The sequence below is a fragment of the Anastrepha obliqua genome, chromosome 2 (assembly GCF_027943255.1).
Source record: "Anastrepha obliqua isolate idAnaObli1 chromosome 2, idAnaObli1_1.0, whole genome shotgun sequence".
Taxonomy (NCBI): domain Eukaryota; kingdom Metazoa; phylum Arthropoda; class Insecta; order Diptera; family Tephritidae; genus Anastrepha; species Anastrepha obliqua.
Window position 1 is genome coordinate 122,106,629 of NC_072893.1, and position 18,603 is coordinate 122,125,231.

At 31.5% G+C, this 18,603-nt stretch overlaps 1 protein-coding gene across 1 annotated transcript in view; it reads left to right on the plus strand.

Moving 5' to 3' along the window:
* LOC129237034 (transcription factor btd-like) overlaps positions 1 to 5,008 on the plus strand; it is a 118,874-nt gene extending 113,866 nt beyond the window's left edge. Inside the window, exon 4 of the mRNA XM_054871405.1 lies at positions 4,927 to 5,008. Coding sequence (XP_054727380.1) covers positions 4,927 to 4,944 — 18 coding nt within the window. The 3' untranslated portion in view covers positions 4,945 to 5,008. The remainder of the gene's footprint in view (positions 1 to 4,926) is intronic.
* The last annotated feature ends 13,595 nt before the right edge of the window (positions 5,009 to 18,603 follow it).

An 18,603-nucleotide genomic window follows, 5' to 3' on the forward strand; every position in this document is an offset into this window, starting at 1 on the left:
AAAACTTTTAATTAAAAAAATTTTTTATGGAAAATTTCGTTAGAAGATTTCTGATAATTTTTATATATGATAAGCATTACGGCGATTTTATCTGAAAATTGTTTTAAAAAAATGAGTTTGTGCGCCCAAAAATATGCAATATTTTTTCTCTAAAAAAGTTTAATTGTTGTCAGTTTTATTTTAAATGTTATTTGTAAAATTTTATTAAGTTTAAATAAAAAAAAATTATGAATTAGAAATTTTTAATTAATTAATTTTTTATAAAAATTTTTGATTTATAATAAATTTATTAATAAATCAAAAATTTTTCTTATGAAAAATTTCGTTAGGAGATTTCTGATAATTTTATATATGATAAGGATTAAGGCGATTTTATCTGAAAATTGTTTTAAAAAAATGAGTTTGTGCGCCCAAAAATATGCAATATTTTTTCTCTAAAAAAGTTTAATTGTTGTCAGTTTTATTTTAAATGTTATTTGTAAAATTTTATTAAGTTTAAATAAAAAAAAATTATGAATTAGAAATTTTTAATTAATTAATTTTTTATAAAAATTTTTGATTTATAATAAATTTATTAATAAATCAAAAATTTTTCTTATGAAAAATTTCGTTAGGAGATTTCTGATAATTTTATATATGATAAGGATTAAGGCGATTTTATCTGAAAATTGTGATATAAAAATGAGCTTTTTGATGATAATGAATGGTGCGCCCGGCAATATGCAATATTTTTTCTTTAAAAATGTTTAATTCGGGAAGCAAACAAATACGGAAATTGTGTCATTTAAAAATTGTCCGTTATGAATGTAATTTGTAAAATTTTATTAGATTTGGATAAAAAAATTTTTAATTAAACATTTTAATAAAAACAAACATTTTTCTTTGGAAATTTCTTTAGAGGATTTCTAATAATTTTATATATGGTAAACATTGTAGTGATTTTAGCTAAGAATTGCGTTATAAAAAAGGAATTAAATTTATGGAAAAGGTGTGCAGCCTTAATTATTTGTGATATAATTTAAAAAATAATGAAATAAAATAAATAATAAATAAATAGTTACAAAATTTTATATTAAATCAAAATTAAAAAGTAACTTAAAAAGATTAAATATTTACAAACAAATTAAGTAACACATTTCATTTTATTAGCACTTTCCTTAGAGAATTTGCTGATGTTTTCTTTCATAAGTTTTAATCAATAAAATCGCCTAAGAAGTGCATGATATATTTGCTGATATATTTGTGGTATTCGCCCTAAATATGCAATATTTCTTACAATCGAGTTATTTTGAAGGGCAAAGGTTTGACATTTTTTATAGTGAAGAAATTTCTGTGGCGTTGTAAGTGAATGTTCTTTTTCTTATGGATAAGGTGTTAAACACTTTTTAGTGATATTTTCGAATTTTTGCTGTGAAAAATTAGGGCAAAAAATAATAAAATTTTCATATGAAAAAAATAAAATGTTGGTGGGAATTATAATCAGGGCTCCTTTCTTTCAAAAACTGTGTAGCTAAGCGCTACTTGGCGTATTTAAACAAAAAATAAAATTGAAAACAATAAAAAAAACGACTTAACATGTAAAAAATATTTCAATATTTAATATATTTATCTTTGAAAAAAAGTTAATTTTTTTTACACAAAATTCTTGGTAGACTAAAATATTATGTCGCTGCAGTAAAACATATTTCAATATTTTAAATATTAAAAAAAAACGACTTTGAGATATTTCTATAACTTTTTTAATTTTATTTTTTTTACACAAAACTTTTGATAGACTAAAATATTATGCCGCTACAGTAAAAAATATTTGTTTATTTTAAAATTTAAATAACACAATTTTTTTCTGCTTTATTTTACATTTACTTCTATTATTTTAGCTAAGATTTTATTCATGAATGAAAAAAGTATTGAAATGAAAAAAAATTGAAAAAACGAGTTTAAGAAAACTCTATAGCTTTTTAAATATTTTTTTATATAAAATTCTTGGTAAACTAACATATCGTGCCGCTGCGATAAAAAATATTTAAACATTGTAAAACTTATTGTGACTAACACCAATTTTTGTTTGCATTGATCAACCTTTATTTTGGATTATTCTAATGAATTTTTAGGTATCTACAAAAATAGGAAACTTTTAAAACTGATTAATTTAAGCTTTTAAAAATTATTATAAATATTATTATTATTATTAGTAATTAAAAAAATATTGTTATATAAATTTTGTGAAATTTTTATTTTTGCAGCAAAAAAAACTAAATAATTTTTTTGAACAAAATGAATGCTGAAAAGTGCTTAACTTGAAAAAGAATTAATTCTAAATTTTTTCTCTTTTTGTCTTTATTTTCGTTGTAATTGGTCTTTTTAATGTTTTTTGAAATAATAAAAAAAAAATGTATTGTATTTAATGAGGTTTTGCAAAGCGAAGTTATATTTCCTTTAAATTGTTGTGTTTTTGTTACATTGGATATTTTTTTAAATTTCCTTCAAGTTTCATTTTATGAGATTTTAAAAAGCTGTGCGACTTTTTATCTAAATTTAACAAATGAAATGAAATTAAAAAATAAAAATTGTATTCTTAAATTGACAGAAAATATTTATTTACAGCAAAAAACTGTTCACTTTAATATTTCTTAAAATATTGTATAGAGTGGGCCATGTAAAATTTGCTTTTTGAATCGGCTGTAAAAAAAACTAATCAATATTTTTTCAAACTTTTTTTTTATTTTGAAGATTGAACATTGTCATTGATGAATGAAAAATAATATCGTTCAAATGACTGCCACGACTGGCTTTACAGTAGGCTATTCGATCAACCCAATTTTTAAGCACATTTTCGATTGTTTGGGCTCCAATTTCATGAATGGCAACTTCGATTTCGTGTTTTAAAGCATCAATCGTCTCTGGATGGTTCGCATAGCATTTGTCCTTAACGGCTCCCCACAAAAAATCGCCCAACGGGCTTTAATCACAGCTCCGAGGCGGCCAATTGATATCGGAGTTTCGGCTGATTATTCGGTTTTCAAAAACGGTAGCCAAAAGTTCGGGTGTAACTTTGGCAGTGTGACAAGTTGCACCGTCCAGTTGAAACCAAATGTCGTCCATGTCATCCTCTTCAATTTTTGGAAACAAAAACTCGTTGAGCATGTCACGGTAACGCCGCGATTACAGGCTCCTCGCTCATTTTCGAAAAAAAAAAATGGACCAAAAATGCCGCCAGACCAAAAACCGCACCAAACAATGACTCGTTGTGAATGCATTTGCTTCTTTACAGTAACGTGTGGATTTTCTGAGCCTCAAATCCGACAATTTTGTTTATTAACGTAGCCACCGATATGAAAATGAGCTTCATCAGAAAATACGATTTTTCGGTAAAAATGCTCATCTTCGGTCAAACGATTTTCTGTCCATTGAGCGAACCGAAAACGCATTGGTTTTCAATATTTCCCAATTTGGTTCAAGCGTATAGCGTCCCATTCCGCCAATGTTAAACCTTTAGGTAAATTATGAACATATTTGACACGTCATTTGTGTTACCATTCTCAAAAAAATAGGTGGTTCAAAAAGCAAAAGCTATATGGCCCACCCGTTACTTAAAGAAAGTAAAATTAAAATTATTAAATTTTAAAATTATTTTAATGAATAATAATAAGTTTGAATAATAATTACATTTCAGAATATGTTAAAATTATTAAAAAAAAATTATTATAAGATTTCAAGTTTTGTTAAAATTTTTTTTTATATTATTTTAATAAATAATAATAAATTTGAAATGAGTTAAACAAATTCATACATTTTCTCAATTACTTAAAATTTTTCAAATTTATTTGATTGAGTAAAATTACAAATTAATAAAAAAATTAAGATTTCGGAATGTGAAAACATTTTCTTGTTATTCCGGTGCTTTTTTTAGAAAATGAATGCAGTAATTTTTTTCATGTTCTTTGTATTAAAATTTATATGAAAATTTCATATGAACTGTGTTAGTTTCCGCCAAATATTTAGGGATCGTATTTTTTTGAATTTGTGAGCTCAAGACTAGTTTAACAATAAAATATTAAATTAAGTTATTTCGACCTTAGTTAGTAGCCAACTTCAGGAACCCTGTGTCTGGTCCGGAATCATCCGGAATCATTCCTCGTGGACTCCCTTCATGGTGCTAGTCACTAATTTTTCTGAACTTTTTGACTGATTTTTATCTATAAAAAAACGTTTTACAAATATTTAAGTTAATTCAAAAAGTGGCACTAAATCCAGCAATTTTAAAGACTATTTTCCTGAGATATATCCTTTCTAGCAAATAAATTTAATATTTTATACGTGGCTCTTAGAAGAGCTGGATCGGTATTTTCCTTTTCAACCTTAAACACGCAATGGAGTCATGAGAGTAGAGGCCAGTTCATTTGGGTGTGAATAAAGATGATCTCGGTATTTGCTGGGTAAATGTAAATAAATGAATTAATTAAAATTTGAAAACTTTGTATATTAACTTTTACATTTTCCCGATATAGAATTTTTTTTGTTTATCTCTATTAGAATTTTTCTTAATAAAATATTTAGCAAAGGAAACAAATATTTTGACAAATCCATTGACGCAAGAGCTGAGTGAGCCGATTTTTTTGTAATAAATATAAATAAACAGTTTGGAAGAAATATTTGGATCATATTTGTAATAGCATTTAAACGCTTCGGGGAATTTTCGCTGAAATGCTCGGTCTGTAAGAAATTCCATAACATTTTATGTTAGGCTTTGGCCTTTTTTGTGTGACAAAAATTTTTAATTTGAGCTAAATGCTTTTAGGAATGCTTCTTTAATATTCTATGTAGTTTTTTTAATAAAATATATAATTTATGTATTAAAACGTATTTTTTGTAGATACAAATTTTAATAAAGAATAACAACTAAAAACTTTTTTTCAAAATTTTCAGATTTCAAAATTTTTGTAAAGTTTGATTTCAAGAAAATAAATAAAAAATATAGAAATGTGGAATTTTTCAAAATTTAAAATCCAACTCTGAATTAGTATCAGATTTGCGGATGGCCGATGCCGCTAGTGCTGCTGCTTTTTTAATATTATTTTAAGTTTTTTTTTCACTACAAAAATGCTTAATGCAAAAAATCAATTTATTAAAATGTGTAAAAAGTTATAAAAAATTTTTTAGAAAAACAATTAATTTAAATTTAATAATTTAATATATTTTTTAATAATAACTAAAAAATATGTAAAAGAGTTAGAAAAAAATCAATTAATTAAAAGAAAAATGATTTATTAACATTTAGAAAGGAAATTTATTTATTAAAACTTAAAAAGAAAATTTATTAAGAAAAAATTTATTAAATTTATTAAGAAAATGTATTTATTAAAATTTTTAGAAAAAAAATATGAATTTATAAATTTTATTGTAATGTTTTATGATTTTATTTAAATTTATCAATTTTTTTAGCAAGAAGTATTTTATTAGAAGAAAATTCATAAATTAATAACTTAATACTTTTTATAATAATATCAAAAAAATTACAAAAAGTTTATTAAAATTTAAAATGAATATCTATTTATCAAATTTTTAGTTATTATTAAAAAAGTTATAAATGTATGATTATTAATTTCTTATAAATTTAAAACTGATCAATTTTGTTAGGAAAAAAATTTTAGGAAAAAATGTATAAATTTTAATAACATAATAAATTTTTATAAAATATTAACAAAATATCGAAAATAATTATTTAATTAAAAAAAAAAAAATTATTATGAAAAGTTAAAGAGAAAATTTATTTATTAAAATTTAAAAATAAAATTTGTTTATTAAAATTTAAAACGAAAATTTATTAAAAAAAATTTGCTAAAACTTAGAAAAAAATGTATTTATTAAAATTTTCAGAAAAAATTACAAATACAAATGTTTTTATTAATTTTTTTATTTATCCAAAAGCTAAACAATTATCTTCATTTAAAGTTTAATCACCAATACAACTTAACTCTTTCCAAATAAATAGTGATCCCAAAAGTATGCTTATTAAGCCTGTCTGGCCGCCGTCTGCACTAAATAAATTTACTTATATATTTTTTTTACGCCATAAACCACAATAAATTCAATTCCTGCACATAAATAACTCAATTGCAAGCAACAAAGCTGCACAAATATTGCAAAAAAAGCCATACTGCATTGTTGCATACTTACAGGCGAGTAATCGTGTCAATGTCAGTGTCGCTAGTGAGGCGTAAGAGCGACCAGAAGACTTTCTGAGCGAATGACCAAGTGCAATAACATATAAATTCGATTATAGTGGAGGGCAACAAAACCAAAAGGAGAATACGTTTATATACACGGATACAATCATATATGTCTATAAGTATATGAGTGCCTATGTATGTATGTAAAAAAAGTGAAAATAGGCGAATGAGGCAAGAGATGTTGCAAGCAGCTGAGAAGTGTGCAAAAGTAGAGAGAAGTAGAATAAAATAAAATAAAACAAAGTCATTCAACAAAAACAAGGGGGGAAACAACATTGTAAATATTTTATACGATTTAAAAGCGTGCAAAAATAAATTATGTTTATGTGTATTTGTAAATGTGCGCACATTCATATGCAGATAGTTTGTCTGTACTAGCAATGTAATAGTTTTGAGGCAATAGCAGCCACTTGTTTGTGGTTGACTATGGAAAGCCCAGCTGTGTAAGCTTCACTCTGCCCTCCACAGCATTTATCCCTGCTATAGGTGTATGTCTATGTAGGCATGTGGGTGCGTGCGTGCGTGTGTGGGTGTAAGAATATGTGCCCTTTTGTTGCCAACCAAATAGCCATTACTGGCCAGTAGTGGTGGCCACTTGAGTGGACTATGAGTGCGCTGAACTCGTGCGAGTGCGAGTTGTGGTTTTGTTGACGCTGCAAACTCGGGTCACCAACCGATCCAACAAAACCCGGTTGGCTCATCCGGTGACAGACTAATGTGAATATATGAATATGTGTGTTCTTGAGTGGGTGTGTGTGTGTGTGTGTTTGTGTGTGTCGCATATGCATTTGTGTGCTATGCTTATCCAACCATAATTCACTGGAGTTATAAAATACGAGTGAGCTTTAGACAGTTGAGCTGGCGCTGCATTTTTCAACGCCCACATATGGACTACCGCTGCAGCCTGTTTTTGTTTTTTTTTGTGTGCTTTTTTTCTGCTTGCTGATGGATGTATCTTTGGTTGGCCGCTTTATTTTTGCCTGTTGTTATTTTTTGTGGTTTGTTTGTATAGTGAAAAAAGAGGACAGTTGAGTTTTTTATATGAAAATATACCAGCCACAGTTGGCGAGCAAAAAACACAAATAAAAACAGAGACCACAAAACACTTGTTTAACTGATTATTATTTTTTTTGCATTTTTTCTTCTGTAAACATAGAAAATGCAAGCAAAGCCTTCTTTTCACTATCCTGCTTTTGTGGTATATTTTTTCTGATTTATTTTTTTTTTCATTTTATTTATTATCGTATTTTCTGTCCTTTCTGTTTACCTTGCATTGTCTCCTGTTGCAGTTTTTGCTTTTTTTTAATTTAATTAATTTAATTAACTTTCTTTTAAGTACACAATCCCACACAATAAGCTCATAGCTTGCTTGTAAGCCTATCTGCGCCAAGCAAATAGTTTTTTTTTTTTAATAAAATTTTAGTAAATTTATTTTCAACATTACTAAATGCCGAAAAGTATGCAAATATAGAAGCAAAATTTTTGTCACATTCAATGGAAAATATATTTCCAGAACGAAAGTTGGAGTCATCACCACACAACTCTAAACAAAAAAAAATAGGTTTTTCAAAATTTTACACCATAAGCGCCTAACAGTATGCAATTATAGAACCTAAATATGCGTATACCTCATCTCGCGTAAATAATTTCAAAACCCAATGAATTCATTTCATATTAGTCAATTTGTTGGCAGCTAACGGTACGCCAACAAAATATATATTGTAGCATTTATAGAAACTTGGCGCTAATAAACTTGCAAGCGAAAAACCTGAACTTGCAACTTCACTAAAGCAAAAAATGTTTGCATGCCAAATATGTATGCGCCGCTAACCAATTGAATTTGAGCTATAATTGCTGTCCTGGCACCTAAAACTATGCTATTAAATGTGTAATAAAATAAGTTATTTTAGGGTGCCAAAAAATAATAAAAAGTGCAGGAAAGCAATGTAATTAAGTTCCCTCCCACCGGTTTAGGAGGCCAAAATTTTGGTGTTTTTCGAGAATTTTTTGAACAAAGAAGGTATAATCAGAAACTGTTTCAGTTTAGAGGATGTTTTATTTATATTTTTAGGTACACTTAAACATTTTTTTGAAGCTATTTCCGCGGGAGATAGTGGCGTTAGAGCGTGCTGTCCATGGACGATCGCCATCCGAGTGTCTGGCTGGTGGGAATTCCTGAAGTTGCAATTTTTCTCTGCAAGGATATGAACCTAATTTTGGTAAAAAAATATTGAAAATTGCATGCTTTTGAGGCGCTTGAACACAAAGTACTTGTTTTTTATACCACAATTTTTCATCTATTTTGCTTAAAAAACCATATTTTAAATAATAATATAATGCCAAAATTAGGTTCATATAAAGTAGAATTGAATAAATAAAAAAACCCGAAAAATTTTAGAACGATTGGTCGATAACTTTTTAAGCTAGAATGCCCACCAGTTGAAAAAAACTCGTTTCGAGAAAAACACGCTGAACCGACGAGCGATCACTTAAGTGCTCATAGCATCGGGAATAATACGAGTTTAGCTTTAAAGTTTTTACCACATATTCTTGAGTAGTTATACTAACGATTTATGCAATAAAAAAAATATCGATTTTTTGATCGATCTAAACCGGTTTCCCCCCTTATTGCCGAAATATATTTCAAACTTGAAGCTACACTAATATAGAATTTTTTAAAATTTTCCACAATATTGCACAAAAAGGATGAAGTGAAGTACAGAAAGAGGCATTTGCCAGAAGTCGTTAGGACTCTTTTATCTATGCAATATGTGGACCAGAAATTACCTCGTATTATTACAAAACAAGCTCTTAAAGCATTAGCAGCCTTTTTTCCATATTCGATGCCTTGACGCCTAAAAGTAGGCTAAGTAAAGTGTAAAAGGTAATGTAGTGCTCATGAGTATAGAAGCAGGGAACCACTTTCAGTGCGAACTTTTATTTTAATGCCAAAAATATAACATTTCAAATTTTGGACTAAATCGATATCAGCAAACCTAAAAGTATGCAAGCATCTGGCTTAAATTTACAGCTCATACATCTACTTAAAAAATATATTCCATATATATATAACAGATATGAATTTTTATTAATAATAAATGCAGTGTCTTCTAAAAGTATGCCAAACAAAATAGAAATAGTATTGCAGCGCCTAGAAGTATGCAAACAGAGTTGCACAATTCGTATGAACATTTATTTTACTACCTAAAATTATTTATAATTAAAAAAATCAGATTGATTTCAAAATCTTTGACAGCCCACCTGAAAGTATGCAATTGTAGAGCCTGCATTTATATCGCATTAAATGAAGATTATATGAATTCAGGATGAAAAGTGTTTGAGAGCTTCAAAAATAGGTTATTCAGCAATAATCTGCTCCTTAGCGCCTAAAAGCGTACTAGCCAGTTATATAGATTGGTTCTTTTCCAGTACTTGAAATCGTACCAATGCGAGAATTTATTTTTATTTATTTGGAGTGATAATGAAAAAAAAAAATGTTTTTAAGTATGAAAATAATGAAAATAACCTCAACACAGTAACACTATGTTGGATTCCGGGACATGAAGGACATGAGGGAAATGAAATGGCTGACGATCTTGCAAAACAAGGAGCAAATATGCAACTTACTGGTCCTGAGCCTTTCTGTGGACTGACAAAAGGCCACATTAATGAATTCCTTAGGAAATGGGAGGAAAGAAAACTTGCCGCACACTGGCTAAACTGTGCCGGTCAGCGTCAAGCCAAACTATTCCTAAGTCCCAACAAAGGAATATCTGACAAACTTCTCTCACTAAACAGAGTAGATCTGCGTCTTTTAACCGGATACTTTACAGGTCACTGCAGCCTGAGGTACCATCTAAACAATATTGGTTTATCCGAGACCAATGTCTGCCGCTTTTGCGAAATGGACATAGAAAGCTCAGAACATGTGCTTTGTGAATGTCCTGCGTTGGGCAGACAAAGACTTCACCAGCTTGGTGGTATCGTAGTATCTCCAAGCAATCTTTGGAACAACAAACCCAAAACTGTGCTAAAATTTCTAAAAAGCCTAAAACTCTAGGGTTACAAAATAGGCCTTTCACAATAGATCAGCTCTGGTCGCAGTGCGTAATGGCCTTCTAATAATAATAATAATAAGTATGAAAATACTTACTTAAATTACTTTCCTGTATTTATCGAAAAAGGTACTTATGAGCTCAAGTTTATGTAGAGGCAAATACATTAAATTGCTGTGAAAGAGTAAACTGCAAGATATAATTATTCGGTTTTAGGCAAATCAGGATATTTTCTTGCAAAATTTGCATACCCAACAGATTCCACTATATTCAACATCATCACCTTAGTTCCCCAAGCGCCGCTATGCAGCACAGTGCCAAAGTAAAATTTTCCACTCCGTTCGGTTCCCTGCTTTTGCTTTTACTTGCTGCCATGTCAGACTTTTGTTAAGAGCTTTTATTTCACTTTCGCTGCAACGGCGTCATGAGCCTTTAGGCCTGCCTCGGTGCTGCCGACCCTGGGGAGCCACCTCCACTTGCGCTCTTTGATTTCTAGCGCGAGTGGTTTTTGTTGGCGTATTCGGTGTAAATCGGCGTTCAATATTCAATTGTCTGACCACCAAATGCGCTGGATGTACCACTTGGATGTACCTATTGGTAGAATAAAATTTATTTAGCTTTAACACACCTCAAGGTGGATTATCAGGACTCTCCAGAAAATATCCTTTCATTATTATGATTTCATTATATTTATGCAAGCACTTTTTAACTCTAAAAGTCTAGAAAATTAAATAAAAAATATTTAATGATTAAAACTCGAATTATTATTATTATTTTATATAAATTATAAAATTAGTCTTTCCCACAAAAGTACGCTGAACTGAATTGGGAACTTGAACCCAACTTTGTACAATTGAGTAAAATATAGTCCCAAATTTTAATCAGCGTCACATTACCAAGCAACCAACTAACCGGCAAGCCACTTTCATGCAATTGCGCAAAAAAGTATGCAATAAAATTATACTTTTCAGTTAAAAATGCAGAAAATAAAATTGCTAAATTTTAGTGCGAAACAGCACCAAATATGAAAAACTGTTTGAAGTGAAAAAGAAAAACCAAAACATACAGAGAGTGGAAATCGTAGTCATCTGGAAAGGATGCTATGAATTTTGATTATGCATGGTTTTGCAAAAAGCGTATGCGCGAACTTTTTTATTATTAGGGCGCTGAGCAAGCACTGGATTACCGCAAATAAAATGTATACGCAGTGTGGCGGTGAAGACGCCACTGGGTATTCAACGACTTAAGTGTGAAGCAAATATTTAAATCAACTTAGATATTAAAGATAAAGTGAAAGTGAAAGGAAGATATTGATATTATACAAAAGAAATCCACAAAACAAAAAATTTAATTAACTTAATTCTGTACCGCAACGAAAGCTTTCTTGAGCACCTCATCCAAGCCCAACTATAAAAATGGACGCCACAGTGTTGCTCGTCGATGCCACACCATCCCAATTGGAAGCGCAGCAACAGCATTTACGCAAAAACAGCATGTCCCCGCCAATGCCGAGTAGCTCTGGCCATCACTCAACGCTGGATGCCGACAACACCACAACCAACAGTTCGAGCAATATTGGCCATCACAAGCAGCTGCACAACATGTTGCCTGGAAACAACGCCACCGTGGCAACATCGGCTAACAATAGCGGTCAAACGCCCAATTCCAATTGCTCATCGGCCAGCGCTTCGCCATCAAAGATGCTACTTGGCGGCAGTGGCGCTGGCTCAGCGGTTTTTCTGCATCACAACAACCAACATCTACAGCATCAGCATCACCATCATCATCACCATCACAACAACAGTCATGCACATACATTGCACACACTCCACCAGCATCCGGCTATTGTCAATTTGAAGCAATGTGCTGGCGGTGGTGGTGGTGGCGGCGGCGGCGGCGCTTTGGCGGGTGTATGTTGCAATTTGAGTGGTTGCAGCTTAAGTGGCAGTAGCACACCAACACCACCACATCACAGTCTTTATCCGCTGTTGGCGGGTGGTGGTGGTATGGGCTCGAGTGGTCCCAGTTCGCTGGTCAATTCACCGGCTATGGGTAGGCGAAAGCGTTACACCAGCACTTCATCGAATTGTTCCAGTCAATTTAATAATAATTACGCCGGTCTTGATATGGAGTCGTTGGAGGATATGCTGAGAAAGGTGAGTGGTGTAGGGTGGAGTGTAGGTGTAATTTTTGGGGTGTCAAAAGGTGAGCCAATTTGATATATAAATAAAGAAGATTAAACACAACACCATAAGGAGAAAAGAGTGAGAAATTTCGTAGAAAACTTCAGAGGAATGGGCAGAAAAAACTATTGGCTTATGATTGAGCTATAAATTGAACGCAATTTGCGTCTACTTCTGTGCCATAGTTAATTTAAGCAGAAGGTAAAGAACTCACACAAAATGGAGTCTTAAGTAGCTAAATTCCGAAAAAAATATATAAAATGATTAAGCTTTAATTCAACTTAAGTAGAATATTGATTGAACTTGAATCTGAGATAAATGCGAGTTGAGCAAATTTAAGATTTCAAACAGCTGTGGTAAACTAAGACATAAACTAATCAAAAATTCGGATTAAAGTTTATACAAAAAGTAACTGAAAAAATTGTTTGTGGTCCAAAAATATGTCAATAAATATTTGGTAATTTTAGAAAGCCGAAGGTGAAAAATTTCCCTCAAAGAACATTTGCATAACTTTAACTTGAACTAAACAGCTAAGTAGTTGACAAATCATATTTAATTTTAGATCTAACAATAATTTATGGGTTCAAAAGATCTCTTGTTCGAAATTTATATTGTAGCAAAATGCATATAGAATTTAATTATTTGAGAAAAGCTTATTAAAGAATCTCCTCTACGGTATATTTGAAAATGAGGGCGAGCTGTGAAACTATAATTTTGTTTTTTTGTAGCCCGGAGATGGGTATTTAAACCAATGGTTTAATTCAATAAAGTTGTATATATTATTTCTTTAATTTTAAAAGAATATTTAAATTTCACACAAGCATTTAAGCAGTTGCGCAATGAACGAAATTCAAGCGAGGGTGGAGCTCCTTGCACTGCGCGATAAACGAGTATTTAGAGCTCTATTTTATATTTATTTAAATATATCAGTATCAACAGTTGTTTCTTTGCTAAGTAGGCAACTGTACTTAAAACATGTGTATGCATTACATACAATACTATATTTGTCATTAATTTTAGAATATATTTTGGAAACTGCAAGATTTTAACTAGACTTTTTATTTAGGTTTTATCTACTTATACTAGCCTGATTGTTGAGTAATTTTCACGCAATAATTTTTTTCGTTTTCCCATTTTTCAGCAATTTTTATTAATTTTTATTTTTATAACATACGCTAAATGGTGTTTTTCATAATTTTTAAGTACCTTCAAAATTTCCCCAAAAATTTCCCTTTTGGGAAATTTTTATTTTTGCTCCCAAAATCTTGCACAACGCATTTGTATTACTATTGTATGAATTATTAATAAAATATTTGTTAGGTTCCAAATTTCCTTCGAAGAAAAACCTTAATCTGATATACTTCAACAACACACTGGAGCTTATTTGGCACCCATTGCCCTCAAATAAATATTCTATAATAGTTACTTGAATTAAGTGATAACACCAGTTATTTACTTAAAATTACTTTCTTAAAGATTCACCATTTAAACCTCCCAAACGCGCCAGTTACTTCACATTCCTATCTAAGTACTCGTTATTTATCAAAGCTAACTTGAATTCTTTTCACTTGCATTCCTGTGCGCTCAAGTCAAAGTAATTTGTAAGTTGAGCAGAAAAAATGCTGTAACTTTAATAAAACTAAAATAGCATAAGAAAAATGGTAAAAAAAACTAAATGAAAAAACGCAAAACAACTAGTGGAATTCTAAAAAACAAACTAGCCACCGATTCACTTTAAGTCCCTAGTTTATGTGCGCCAAGCCAAAGCAATTTCACAGTATTTCAGCACTTCTTTCGCTTGCTAAAGAAATCCTATCAACGGAGTCACATGTCGGCAATCAATGCGGCCAACAAGCGAGCAAAAATAAAAATACCAGCGAAATAAAAAATAAAAAACAAAGGACACTAACTGGAAATCAGATCGCTAGCGCAAATGGCGAGTGATGAAACCCCAAAACGCAAAAGAATTCAAAAACATAAAATACCAAACTAACGAACTAAAAAAAGGGTTGCATACATCAGGGAGCCCCTTAAGGGCGAAGCGATAAGTAGTTGGTGGAGCAGACAAAGGCGCGTGATGGGCAAACAAATGATTGTGGCAGTGGGAGAGAATCTGTGAGTGTGTTGGTGTGGCGGCATACATGCATTTGTTTAAACCTCTATTTTACCAAGTACACAGAGGCACACACATGCAATGTGTCAGTGTGTGTTGGCATATCTTTAGGGCTAAGTAAGCGTCTACGCTTCAATTAGGTTCAAGTCTGTTCGATGTAAGATAGAAAGAAAAATAGCACATAAACAAAGAAAAGAAAAAAAACAGCTGGGGAAAAAATAGAAAAGTTGCAAAAATACGGCAAAACAAAAAAAATCACAAGTAGCTGAGTGTCCTTTCAGCTAGCACAAAGGGGCCTCCCTTTTCCGTAAACGCCTGCAGATACAGCTAACTAGGGTAATGTGTTACTGGTGTGCCCTTCCTGCCTTTATCCCAAGCACATCTAACATCGAGTGCAATAACAAAGAAGCGTTGGAGAGATTCTTGTAAAAGTGTGGGTTAAGACAATTTTTTCTTTGCCTCTTGTTTTGACTTTTCGGCGTAAATTGCACACAATTGTGGCATTATTAGCAAAGTATGTGTCTTGTCGTTGTTGTTGTTGGTCTAACTTTTTACTGTGCATTTGTGGCAGAACAAATATACGCAAAAGTCAGCCTCCTAAAGATTTGTTTAGTTTTTGCGACATTTTTGTTTGATTTGTTTCAAATTCTTACAAAAACTGTGCCCGAAAGTAGGCAATGTAAATTTCCTCAACATTTATTATTTTATAACAGTCAAGATAATACTTTGTATTATATTTCTTTGCCACTCTTGTTAAAAATTTGTATTCCCCAGCAAGCGGCCCCCTATTTACCCGCTCGCAAACTTCGTGGTCATTTAAACTTTCTGGCACTTACGGTATTCGCTGCGCCACAGCGCGTCACAATTTTTTGTAAACTTTTTCACTTTCCACTTTGGCTTTTCGGTGTTGGTCAGCTGAAAATTTATTGAGCTTTAGCTAATAAGTTGTGGGACTTAGCTGAGGTCTTTAAAATGGAAAAGTTTTCTACAACGCTGCCCATATCACTTTTGCCTGCCGATTGGTTTCTTGGAAAATAAAATATTGCCCCGGCTCCTCTGACTGCAGTGATGCTTCCTTCTTCGTTGGCTCTGCTTTCATGCCTCAGTTATTCGTCTTACTCCAACCACTTTTTTGTTTACAAACTTGGTTATTCTACAATATTTTGCGTCAAATTAAATTTGTACGCATTTATTTTAAATTTAATAGCTGGAAAAGTTTTGTGTCAAGTATGAAAGTAAAAATCAGAAAAAAACCAAGTTTTTTTACGCCCAGCACAATGGCAGAATGCTGCGCTGGATAATTTGATGTAGGCGCATTTGACGAATTTTGGGTTTTTGTAAGTTAAGTTCGTTTATAAACTTTTTCAAAGGCAGATATACGGCTAGTTAAATTATATTTATTGAATTGGAGGAAAAGTTTTTTATTTCTCTAATTATTATATTTAAAATTCTAGTTTTGAGTTTTTGAGAGTTTTACTTATTTTTCGTGGTCACCGATTTCATATATTTATAACATAAGGAATGCAATGATCAATATATTAAAAAAAAATTACGCAATTTGCATCAAAATATCATTTGTCTCTGAGAGATCTGGCAAAACGCCAAAATTTCATTTAATCAGTACAGCAACACTTTTGTTCAATTTTTTTTTTAATTCAACTAAACCAAAGACTTTGCCTCAAGGGAAATTTTCACGAATTTTATATTTACAATAGAATTTCGCTAAAAATACACTTTTGGGGTGGTTCATCAAAAAAATTGGGAAAATTTTACTTAACCAAAAAATTTCCCTCCCTAAAAAAAAATTACGCAATTTGCATCAAAATATCATTTGTCTCTGAGAGTCTGGCAAAACGCCAAAATTTCATTTAATCTGTACAGCAACACTTTTGTTCAATTTTTTTTTTTAATTCAACTAAACCAAAGACTTTGCCTCAAGGGAAATTTTCACGAATTTTATATTTACAATAGAATTTCGCTAAAAATACACTTTTGGGGTGGTTCATCAAAAAAATTGTGAAAATTTTACTTAACCAAAAAATTTCCCTCGAGGGAAATTTTCACGAAATGGATATTTATAGTTGAATTGTGCTAAAAAAATACACTTTCATCAAAATTTGTGAAAATTTTACTAAGCCAAAGAATTCCCCTCAAAGGAAATTTTCACAAAATGGATATTTATAGTTAAATTTTGCTTAAAAATACACATTTGAAGTGATTTGTCAAAGAAGCGCTCGATTGTGAAATTTCCTTCAAGGGAAAGTGCGAGGGAAATTTTTTGAAAAAAAAAATTGCTTTAATTTTATAAATTTTCTTAAATAATGAAATGTTTTTGAAATAATGCATACAAATTTAAAAATGTCCTTTATGTTGTTCGAGGAGTGATTAATAATAGAATGGAATTTAGGAAAGCATCGACTAGGTTTTACGTAAATGTGAGCTTTAAATATAGCATCGTGAAGAAGAAACCGCAGAGATTGTTTTTTAGTTGTGTTAAAAAAAGTTTCTCTAGCCTTATTTTGTTAGGGGAAACTACTGAATTCTTTAAATCGAAAAATTTCATTAATATTCTTTTTTCTTTAATTTGTGAAATAACAAATAATGATAAACTATTTAACAAACAATTACTTAGCAGCTCTAGCACTAAAGGCAAATTTCATTTAAAAAAAATTATATGAAAAATGAGCGTCTGTCGTGGTCGAATGAATTGGTGCGTGACTACCGTTCGAAGCTCAGAGAGAGAACGTCGATTCGAATCTCGGTGAAAGATCAAAATTAAGAAAAAGCTTTTTCTAATAGCGGTCGCCCCTCGGCAGGCAATGGCAAACCTCTGAGTGTATTTCTGCCATGAAAAAGCTTCTCATAAAAAATATCTGCCATTCGGAGTCGGCTTGAAACTGTAGGTCCCTCCATTTGTGGAACAACATCAAGGCGCACACCACAAATACGAGGAGGAGCTCGGCCAAACACCTAAAGAGGGTGTACGCGCCAATTATATATATATATATATATATATATATATATTAATATAATGGGATTGTCTTCATTGTTGCTGACTCCAGCGTACTGTGAAAATTCCTTTTTTATAGAAAAATAGTTTTTCTTATATTTTAAGTATTTTTAGGTGAGTTATGTAAAAATTGGTTCGTATAACCACCCTTGTAACAGCTGATACTTTTTTTGTTTTTTTTCTTTCTAACATCCAACCAAATCCATTTCAATCATATGCAGAACCCGCCACAAAGTCGTTAAAATCCTACACACCGCTTGCATGTCATTGCCACATTAATACTTGCCACTCATCGTGCGCCATTCGGCATAGCAACGGATGTAGACCGCAGGTGGCACCAGGCAGTCTGGCACAAAAAAAAAACAACAAATAGCGAACGAAAAGTACCACAAAGCAATACAAGAATACGGCAAAAGCCAGTACATAGAATGGTGGTTTGCGCCTAAAACGTAACTAACGTTTGCAAACCCGCTTAGTTGTGTGGTTGTGTGTGGCGAAAAGTGCGCATATCCGCATTTTATTAGCTTTAATGAACCCACAAACACACACATACTTGCGCACCGAGTTGCACGAATGTTGCATGCAAGCGCATAAAGGCATATTTTTGTGGCGCTACGTAGCTGAGCCATCACATATTGCATACTTTCGTGCGCAAACCTGAATTTGGCTGCATTGTTTTGCGGCATTGGCGCAATGCATTTGTGGTTTCATTGATGTCGGCGTACGTACGCGTTAGTGTGTGTCTCTAAGTGCATCTATTGTCCGGTGAACTGTCATCGCACTTTCCTGCACACTTTAAGGTGCATACCAGCACGTTTTAGACTGATTTTGCGCTTTCATTTGTGTTATGTGGAGCAAAAAATAATGGAATGGTTGAGGTGAGCCTAGCAGGACATTTTTTTCTATACATTCGAGCAACCTTTTTAATGGAGTAGGTTTTGTGTGCACATGAGCAGCTGCGTATTACATGTGCTCACCTTTGACCTTTGTTGCCTATTTTTTAGCGCGAAAT